Genomic DNA, 10,099 nt, shown 5'->3' with positions numbered 1-10,099 from the left:
CTTACGATTCAAATTGAGTATCTATGTAACTTGAATATCTATATATCTATATTATTTTATAGATAATTTGTATCGAAATGAATTATTTCAAATTTGAATACAATTTTCGATTAACTGTTCTGTAGTGTATTGAAAATTATTCATGTATTGTTTTCTAAAATTATAAACAAGTTTGTTTTCCCAATCAATTGAAAAGTATGCTGTAAAAAGAGTACATTTTAATTTACATTTTTAGTCGTTTTATCATTTTATTAAAAATTTACAAGTATCACTACTATTGGTGCAGCTACTCTCCAATTTGTATTGTTGTAGTAAAATAGGTTATGCTATAATTTGCCATAATATATAATTTATACGATTTTTATATAAAAATACGTGATATACATTAGAAAGAGAATGAAAAAATCGAATGTCGCGTTAGTGATAAAATGAATCAGAACGAATTGAAACGATCGACCAAAATTTTTTCCCCTGAGCAATTTCGAGTAAGAAAATTGTCTTTATCGAGATTATATTGGACATCAATTGAAAATAGCACAATATAATCAAATCTCTGATCAAATAAAGTATAATATTTAGAAAAAGTCAAGTTTACAGGTTATTAACAAAATGCTACTGTCGATTAAAAGAAAATAATACTGGTTTTCATCGAAGAAAACTGCCGGTCTAAAATGAACACTTTATAATCGATAATGATATTCGTTAAATCTAGTAAGTCTCATAAGTTTTGCTTTGTCATTATCCGAAGAATTCAAGACTATATGATGTTTCATGGTAAATATTAATTTTCGGAAAACAAAACACTAAACGCATAGTAGATATATTCCTGTCATGATCTTTTCTTTCCTGTTTTTGGTGCAGATGATGCTTTCCTTTTCAATGTACAATTTTGGAAATGATCGTATATCTGTAAACAATTTGTTTACCTTTTGCATATTTCATACATAATTTTTATAGATAATAATAAATATATAATTTTTAATTTATTATCTGCTCTTTTGTGTTATCTGAAATTTGATGTTACTTTAATCTTTCATTTCTAATGTCATTTACATTTTCATGATTTTCTATTTTTTCAGTTTTCATGTTGTTTAATTACAATGCATTTACATATATCAATATATTTTAGGTTCCCCATGGTGTGAACTTATAATGTGATATCATTGAGAATTTGTTTTTATTCCACAAGATAATGACTATAACCATGTAGAATTTAGTATCAAGAAGATGACGCCTCATTTTGTAGCTCTGACACCCATAAGAAGACGATGTTTGATCATACTCTCAATAGTATTAATACCATGCGCCATTCTAAACCTTTTATCACCATCAGAGTTGCATGAAGAAACAGTCTTGCAAAATAGTATCGCAGAATTACAAGCTAAATTGGAACATTTACATGCTAAATATATTACAAGTCAAGAAGAGATAAATTTATTGTCACATCAGTTATTGCAATTAATAGAGAACAATCACATTTTGCCAGATCTTCAATTTTTACTTAACAATACCACATCAAATGTGACCAACATAAAATTGCCATCTATATATAATTTTCTTCCTCATTTTTTGAATGATCCTACTAGTCTACGTCCAGCATTTGTACAGAGTAAAGGTCGCACTGGAGTTAGCATGGTACTTGGTGTACCAACAGTTAAAAGAGAAGTACAAAGTTATTTAATGGCAACACTTAAAAATTTATTAGATCGCATGAATTCTGTGGAGACAGCAGATACTTTAATCATCGTGTTAATTGCAGAAGTAAGTGTTTGTAAGATAATAACAAAGTTGCCTTGAAATATTGCACTATAGCTATTTTTATCTATATATCATTCATATATATTTTTACAGACAGATTTGGAATATGTAACATATGTTGCAAAACAAATTGAAGTTCAGTAAGTTATATGTAAAAAATAGCAATGTTTGATGCTATCCATTTCTTAATATGTCTAATTTATTTGTTTATATCTCAGGTTCCCAACTGAATTTGAAGCTGGTGTAATCGATGTAATATCTCCATCTGCATCTTATTACCCAGATTTATCCAAATTGCATGATACTTTAGGTGATGACCACCAAAGAGTTGTTTGGAGGTCAAAGCAAAATTTAGATTTTGCATTTCTTATGTCATACGCTCAGACAAAAGGAACATTTTACGTACAACTGGAAGATGATATTTTAGCTAAAAAGAATTTTATAACAACAATGAAATCTTTTGCACTACAAAAGATAGCAACTAAAGAAAATTGGTTTGTTTTGGACTTTTGTCAATTAGGATTTATTGGTATGTTATATTGATATCGATATGTTAATTGCTAAAATTAATTGCTTTGTTTTATATTCATAATTTTTTATCAGGAAAGTTATTTAAATGTGCAGAACTGCCATGGTTGATACAATTTTTTTTAATGTTTCATAACGATAAACCAGTCGACTGGTTATTAGATCATTTGGTATCGACTAAAGTTTGTAGTCTTGACAAAGATAGTGTAAGTGTATACACTTAATAGCGAATTAGGAAAAAATATATTTTAAAGACACTTATGTTCGTATGTAATATATTTATGTTAATCAATGTTTTGTATATTTTAGAAACATTGTAAAATGGCTAAAGCAGAATTATGGGTTCACTACAAACCTTCGCTTTTTCAACATATAGGAACGCACTCCTCGCTGAAAGGGAAAGTACAGAAATTGAAGGTACATATATTAAAAGGAAAACAATTACACATATGGTATTTCTGTTTTTCTTTCCATATTCTATAGTTATTATAAATGTTATGTTTAGGATAAACAATTTGGAAAAATAACATTATATTACGCGCACGAAAATCCAGAAGCGATAGTAGAAACACAAATTAAACCTTACAAACAATATACATTACAAAAGGCCTATAAAGGTGAATCATTCTTTTGGGGTCTTTTGCCGCAACCTGGAGACCATTTAAAATTCAAATTCTCCCATCCTATTTTTATAAAAAGGTATTTTAAACATGTATCATATTTTATGCAACAAGTAATTATGACGTTAACTTTTGTAATGCAGGTACTTATTTAGAAGTGGAAATCCTGAGCATCCATCTGATAGATTTTATAACACTACAGTAGAGGTCTTTACAAAGATATCTGCATCCATGAATAGAAACAGTAATGACATTACCGAGGATGGTTATGTTATTATAGGTATTGTACAATATTATATGAATAGGCATATGTAATTAATAATATATATATATATATATATATATAACGTTGTTTATAATTAGGAAAGTTTGATGCACTTGGGATTGCTCAAGGAACGGTAGATCCAAAATTAGGGAAAATATTGATACTTCGTTTGACAGTACACAGCGAAAGTGAAAATTGGGCTATCTTATCTGAGGTAACATTTGTCAGTAAAGAATGTCGTTATATTTATAAATGTTATATAAGTAAAATTTACACAGATTTTCACATTTATTTTTCATTTTTTATATTAACAGATTCATATAGTCGAAGATCATCCTAGTTGACCTTCGGAAAAAATATTTCGAAAATTTTTTCGGCATCATTTACAGGGATAATATAAGTTAATTATTAAATTATTTTTAATTTTATTTTCGTGTCATCATATCTTGATAGATAATAGATTAAAGATTATTTTCCACCGTCCACCATGAGAGATAGCTTATACGATATTTTAGTAGATCTGATTTTAATTTAGAAAGTGAGTTTAACAAAATTTTATTTTTAAAAGATGAATCATCATTACGTATAACGGGACGATATAAATATAAGTCCTTTATTAGCAAAAATATTTAATTCTTTTTCTGAGATACGTTTTCGAGCAACTTGCGAAATTTTTGACCAATTTTACCAATTCTCTAATCGAAACAGTACCTGCGTAGTCAATATGTTATTTCATTTATCAAAGATCGAAACACCACTTATAATTTTATGTAGGTATTTCTAGTATGTGAGCAAGGAAGTTTCTGTGACTTGAATCTCTCGCACAATACTATTAATGCGAATAGGAATGTCATATACTTAACATCGCGATAAAAATAAGTGCCAGACTATTTTAAGAAATGTTAAGGTCAGTGGAACAAACAAGTAATTTATCTTTTCGTAAAACAAGGAAAAACCGTTGAACAAATATACATTTGTAATATGTGTAATTATGTGCAATTTATATTCTTTCTGTAATATATTATTAAAGAAATATTATTAATGTCTAGAGATTCGAATACTTGTTATATATTAAAAAGTGAACGGTGATTTGAAGTTTGTATGGTTCTCGCATATGTATTATTTATTTCGTATAGCTTCTTATATAAATATATATTATTATAAAAAAAATATATATATATACATACATACATAAATATATACATACACATGTATTTTCATATAAAATAAAATATATTTTTTTGAACATTAAAATATACGCTTACTTAGAACTATTGTAATTACTGTACGCTATTTGCTACATATACTGCATTATAAGTTTACATTAACAAAGATATTATTTTCATAATAATCTTTTGATATCAATTAAACCGTATAAGGATTAAGTCGATTAAAAATTGCCATTACTTTTGAGTGAAATTATTTTAAACGCTTTCGTACTTAATTACGTCCTTAAAGAAACCATTACCCTGAATGGTTTAGGACTAATGGTGACTCCATCGACAAAATCTTCTGTCGATGGTTCTTCTCCAGGTACTGTGGAAAATGTGAATGCTTGTAACAGAGTAGTAGCTATAATAAATGTATTGCTTCTAGCTAAATTCTCCCCCATACAACGACGTCTGCCTATTGTAAAAAAAATAACAGTGTTAAACGTATGATTATTAAAAAAAAAAGAAAATGATTACGTCTCTTAATGTTGAAATACGTACCCAAGCCAAATGGCAAGTACGTGGGTGGCGTAATGATATTACCACTTTCGTCTATAAATCTTTCTGGTCGGAAGTTTTCGGGATCGCCCCATGATTCATCCATTAATACTCTATTGAAATTTACCAAAAGCATCGTATTCTAAAATAGCGTTAGCTATATTATTTGCTTAAAGATTTTAATCGCTTCGTACTCGATACCCTTCGTCGCATCAGATACTTACTTTTGGTATCGTATGACCCAATATCGTAGTATCTCTTTGTGCTCTATGTGGAACATTTAACGTTCGTCCTGCGAAGAATCTCAGTGATTCCAAGACGATGGCGTTCATATATGTCATTCTAAAGTGAGATAATTAATTACATTTTATACAGACGATCAATAAAAAATATTAAATTTTCTAATAGCAATCTTAGAATCGAATTTTTGTCAAATTTTGTCTTTCTGAATCACCTCGTCCGATCTTCTAGAGTTGGAAGTCTGTTACGTCCAATTACTCTATCTATTTCTTCGTGTGCCTTTTTCTGTACTTTCGGGAATAGCACTAAATATAAAAAACAAAAGCAAAGACCTTTGGACGTAGTTTCTGAACCTGCTGTAAATAAATCCATACAAATGGCAAGCAATTGAGATTCTGAAACATAATTCGGTATAATTACGATCGATTTAAATGAAATATTACTCTTAAGGCGTATATCTAATATTCAAATACCTGAAAACGTGTTGTTATAATTTTTAGAGTTCAAAACAGTTAGATATACGTCCATTAAATCTCGCGGCGAGTCTGGTGCAAAGTCGTTCTTATGAGTATCCAGTTCATCCTATAATTATATTACTTAGCTTCTCCTATAATTGACATTCGATATTCAAATGGTATTTTGTTTACCTTCAAGTACTCCCAAAGTTGTCGATGAACCTCCACGAACGATTTGTAACCGGACATTTCTGGCGCGATAAATCTCAGTAGCGGAAAATGACCAAACGGTGCTCCTAACATATCGATTTTCGTTAAAGCCTGTGTCAGAATCCGTTGGAAATAAGTTAGCTCCTCGTCACCGATATTAAACCTGAATTAGATATCTCGAATATAAATTTTGTTATTGAAAAACTGTTTGATCTTTCAATGAGACCAGATTGATATTTCAACTATCAAATAAGATAATACGTGGAAGTAACAGAGAATGAACAACCTTTTACCAGCTATCATTCTCCACAAAGTATTGAGTACTGTAATTCCAAACACGTCGTTCATTGGAATTATCGTTCCAGGATGGGATTGAGCCATCTTGATCTCCACGTATTCGTAAGCATTTACGTACAAATCCGAGGCTTTTACTTGCTTTTCACTCGTTGTATGCTTCTCCATTAATTCTGACTCGTTCGCCTTATCTTTTTCAATTAATCGATATATCTGTCCATTGTCATACTCGTTATTGTTGCAATACATTTTAGATTCGTTAATTCGATTATTATGTTCGTCGCTGATTAACTTTTTGATGTGTTCAACGAGCGATCGGCACTCTTCTTGTATTATTACAGCCATGTCTTGCCGACCGAAGCCGAGGTCACGGAGATGTTTCAACACGAATCTTCTTTGCTCGATCCACAAATTTCCATCCACGAGAATTAATCCTTGAATCGAAAAGATCCAAATTCATGAATAAAAGATAAATAAAAAAACGGATCGAATAAGATTAAACGTTTAAAATGAATCTTTAATTAGATAACTAAAGAAAAAGTTGATGCTGATGAAGTTACCTCTCCTACAACCGGAAGTTCGCACATCGTAAAGTAGACCAAGCGGTCTTCCATCGCAATCTTCATTAGCGAACATTGTCCGAATGCTCTCATAATCATTTAGTATGACGATACGGTCCACGCCGACTTTCAGACCGACCACCGGCCCATATTTCTTACATAAAGTGAAACAGGTCTTGAACATGTAACCAGTTTTCTTGCGAAGACGAGTCAGTTCGATGGCGCAGCCCAAAATTGGCCACCATTTTGGACCTAAAATCCTCAAAAATTAGACATACACCGACCGCGTTTTTCTTAATATTTATCAAATTGTTAAAAATAATTTTTTTATTCCATTTCTTTTTTTACTAATTGATAATCGGTTTGGGGGAGGAAGTTAAAAATGTATAAATTAAGGGAAATATAAGCTAGAGAATATAACAGCACCTGGTGGGTATCCTTTCGGTTTCCGCGATCCTAGATATAGTAGCAGTAAGAGTAGTATTATACATAACACCACCGTGGAAAACATACTGCGAACACAATAAATACCGTTATAAGTTTACTTTACGCGGTACTCGATATTTTAACGCGAATGTATTTGTTCATTTATTTAGAAAATCCCTACCCCAAGCCTAAGAAAAGCCCAAACCCTACGGCACAAGGAAGAAAAGTAGTTGGAATAATGAATAATGAATGTACAACAAAGGAAGTAAAGATGAAAAAGGAATATAAATATATGAGAGAAAAGATGTAGAAGAAAAGACGGGCAAAGGAAGTTACGTTATAAGAACAACGCTGATTGCCTTAACTTGTGAAACCAGCTCCTTTGGAGATATTATTTGCGTAGTAAGTTGCCTATTCTAGTAACGGGGCAACAAAATCTAAGATCACTCGAGAACAAAAAGAAATCAACCCGAAAGACCAAAGTATTGCATAAATAAATTCTAGACTGGATATACTATATCGATAATATGGTATCTTAAGCGGAATATAATCTTTCATATCGATACGTTCTCATGAAAAAAACTTTTAGAAATACACGCTTGCAACAGTTTCGGTAAGGGAAAGTGATTAAACGAGATGCGGAATTCGACTCTCACCTCGATTGCCGTTTTCGACTATTTTGAAACGTGGGTTTGCGCCGCGCTTTTGAGGAAGAAAGTGGACATACACGCGGACTCGTGAGAGAAAGTTACACGGAAGGGCCGAAACATGCTCTCACTTTCATTATTTCATAACTCTTTGCGTAATCGGTGTATACGCTTAAGCGTTTTTTATTCTTTTTCCAAACGTGTCATCTTTTTCGATATATTCCAATTGCATCTTCGATCACTGATCCCATGTCTACGATACACAATACTATCAACAATATTATCGCGATCAGTTGTACTTTTTGTCCTCTTCCTCTCTTATTAAAGCAGCCTTTTTATCTTCACTATTTAAGTATTTCGTGAATCATACGACAATTAAATTTTCATTATTGTAAACTACATTCTAAAGTTTCCTATACAACTGTCTCCCTTTTCGACGTATTTTCTCGCGTCTTGTATTTTCTTCATAAATAATATTTTGCGAATGAATCAAAAAAATACAATCAAAACCTATGAATAATAAATTTATAGCGTTCAAATATTAGCGCAATAATTTATCAACGACTAATTTAGAAAATTTGTTTTAAAGTTAGATAAAATGCAAATCGATATAGAAACAATTTTTATTATTGGATTATTAAATTTAGAATTTGGATTATTAAAAATTACTAAAGCGATAATCTGTCTGATACATCTATCCGTATCCTTAAATCAATCTTACCTTACATCTGGAGAAATTTGCTGTTCTGTTGTGCACGCAAAACTGGCCGTGGTCCAGCCTGCAAACGGCTTTTAAATACCCCTCTTCGTATCCAACGATTTTTCATTTTGCGTACAGAAGATAACAGCCTTAAGTTGTATCTTCGGTTAAAACTTGTTGAATAACAGTTTTACGATACAGCTTAATACGGTTATCTTCTGTCCGCAAAATGAAAGATCGTTGGATACGAAGAGGGGTATTTAAAAGCAATCTTATACAATTTAAATACAGCTCAACCATTATACGCGCATCATGAGCAGAATAATTTATTAATATTAGTGAAAGTTATACATATTAACGATATCTAGCTGTAAATAATAAAATTAATTTTTAGAAGCACACTGAAGAAGCGGAAGTTGCTGGCATTTTTGTTTTCTTTTTATTTAAAATCGTTAATAATTACATTGACAGTCCTTCAGTTACTTCGACTTAGTAATTCCAATGCTTGTTCTTTATACCGCGGTCTTCCGAGTTGACTCCTTTTTTCCAACGATCTCAGAGTTCCCGAACTATGCAGGTATTGAAGTATTTTTGAACGAGTCGATATCTTCTCTAGATCTTACTATAAGTTCAGGCGATCAGCGTTGCAATTATTTGACTCTTAACGTGTTACTATAGTATAACTTGCTTTGTTCGTCTTTTTTCTTATATATTTATATTTCTTTTTTTTGTTTTCTTTGTCGTATATCTGTCATTCTTTATTACAAGTACTTCTCTTCATTGTACAAATATAGAGCTTGTGCCCGCGATTTATAAATAAATAAATTAACTAATCTTATCGGAATATTTTTTTTTTAGAAGTAAATTTTATTGCAATAAATAAAAGGAGCATCGAGCATGAAACTGAAAAGATCAAATAAATTGTTCCGTACCACGATCCAGTCATTAAACACTCGGCCATTTCTTCAGTCACAACACCGTTCGAGAATAACCGTTTCTAATTTTCTAAAGATGCCATGTATCTTCTCCAGTCTTATTTCTCCGTCTATGTTTCCCTTGACATATTCACTCGGACCAGCAATAATCCCCAAAAAATCGTTACTGCCGTGCTGAAAATTAGTCTTTATTACCACTAATTCTGCCTGTTCTGCCTAAAATCTGCCTGAAATAAGGTTTAATGTTTGCCGTCGAATCCCTTATTTTTACGATGCATTATCGAGGCGCTCCCCGGTTTTATTAACTGTAACTAACGATTAAATGTTGGGACACGCGCGATTTCCGCGTGCGTCGCTCGATGGTACGCTCCGTATCTACGTTTGGGGGCTTCAGTTTGGGGCGGTCAGTTCTCTTCTTTTCTTATCAGTTCTTCTAACCAATTAACAGCGATCACCGTTACCCTTACTTCTTCACCGAAATTTTTAATTGACTAATCCGCTTGTCCCATGTTCTAGGCTCGTCCATCTCAAGTTTTCATCTTTTCCACATATATCACTTACACTCAGCTTTCCGCGCAAGGTACGCAATAAAACAGTACCGTTCCGTATACACTGAACGAACATTCATTCGCACATTCAGTCTCCGAAGGTGTTCTCTGTGAAATATACAGTTATATTTAAACTTTAAAACCCTGTGTCAGATTCCATCTAAATATTCCTATAATTGTAATCGAAGTAGGGAATCGGCTTAT

At 31.7% G+C, this 10,099-nt stretch overlaps 2 protein-coding genes across 7 annotated transcripts; one reads left to right on the top strand and one right to left on the bottom strand.

Annotated features, from left to right (window-relative positions):
• The first annotated feature begins 59 nt into the window (after positions 1–59).
• On the top strand, positions 60–4,219 carry LOC126864305 (alpha-1,3-mannosyl-glycoprotein 4-beta-N-acetylglucosaminyltransferase B). 5 transcript variants are annotated; one of them, XM_050615597.1, is made up of 11 exons: positions 202–485; positions 598–774; positions 1,130–1,761; positions 1,852–1,898; positions 1,977–2,287; positions 2,362–2,492; positions 2,596–2,703; positions 2,792–2,985; positions 3,050–3,186; positions 3,270–3,385; positions 3,946–4,219. In XM_050615597.1, exons 3-11 carry the CDS (start codon positions 1,228–1,230, stop codon positions 4,042–4,044), a joined length of 1,677 nt encoding a protein of 558 aa, XP_050471554.1. In that variant the 5' UTR covers positions 202–485; positions 598–774; positions 1,130–1,227; the 3' UTR covers positions 4,045–4,219. The 5 variants fall into 5 exon arrangements, with proteins under 5 accessions (XP_050471788.1, XP_050471554.1, XP_050471703.1 ...); XM_050615831.1 differs by lacking the exons at positions 202–485; positions 598–774 and adding an exon at positions 60–195; XM_050615746.1 differs by lacking the exon at positions 598–774.
• Positions 4,220–4,367: 148 nt separating this feature from the next.
• LOC126864217 (probable cytochrome P450 303a1) lies at positions 4,368–10,058 on the bottom strand. 2 transcript variants are annotated; one of them, XM_050615456.1, is made up of 11 exons: positions 9,664–10,058; positions 9,345–9,521; positions 7,066–7,151; positions 6,640–6,891; positions 6,072–6,513; positions 5,768–5,948; positions 5,594–5,702; positions 5,335–5,515; positions 5,105–5,222; positions 4,884–5,022; positions 4,368–4,797 (listed from the first exon to the last, which is right to left on the bottom strand). In XM_050615456.1, the coding sequence occupies exons 2-11, from the start codon at positions 9,371–9,373 to the stop codon at positions 4,616–4,618; spliced, it is 1,719 nt and encodes a 572-aa protein (XP_050471413.1). In that variant the 5' UTR covers positions 9,374–9,521; positions 9,664–10,058; the 3' UTR covers positions 4,368–4,615. The 2 variants fall into 2 exon arrangements, with proteins under 2 accessions (XP_050471413.1, XP_050471327.1); XM_050615370.1 differs by having other exon boundaries at positions 9,345–10,058.
• Between the last annotated feature and the right edge of the window lie 41 nt (positions 10,059–10,099).

Source organism: Bombus huntii, chromosome 1, assembly GCF_024542735.1.
Source record: "Bombus huntii isolate Logan2020A chromosome 1, iyBomHunt1.1, whole genome shotgun sequence".
Taxonomy (NCBI): Eukaryota; Metazoa; Arthropoda; class Insecta; order Hymenoptera; family Apidae; genus Bombus; species Bombus huntii.
The sequence above is the reverse complement of the archived record's forward strand: the minus strand, read 5'-3'. Positions and strand labels throughout refer to the sequence as shown.

What these genes read in the sequence shown, in the direction of transcription:
- LOC126864305 (XM_050615831.1), top strand. Translation starts at nt 1,228, where the DNA reads ATGACGCCTCATTTTGTAGCTCTGACACCCATAAGAAGACGATGTTTG. An exon ending in CATCCTATTTTTATAAAAAG is followed by an intron (nt 2,986 to 3,049) that starts GTATTTTAAACA and finishes TTTGTAATGCAG; the next exon opens with GTACTTATTTAGAAGTGGAA. An exon ending in ATTGGGCTATCTTATCTGAG is followed by an intron (nt 3,386 to 3,945) that starts GTAACATTTGTC and finishes AATTTTATGTAG; the next exon opens with GTATTTCTAGTATGTGAGCA.
- LOC126864217 (XM_050615370.1), bottom strand. Translation starts at nt 9,373, where the DNA reads ATGGCCGAGTGTTTAATGACTGGATCGTG. An exon ending in AACTTTGGGAGTACTTGAAG is followed by an intron (nt 5,703 to 5,767) that starts GTAAACAAAATA and finishes ATATAATTATAG; the next exon opens with GATGAACTGGATACTCATAA. An exon ending in TGGGTCATACGATACCAAAA is followed by an intron (nt 5,023 to 5,104) that starts GTAAGTATCTGA and finishes ACGCTATTTTAG; the next exon opens with AATACGATGCTTTTGGTAAA.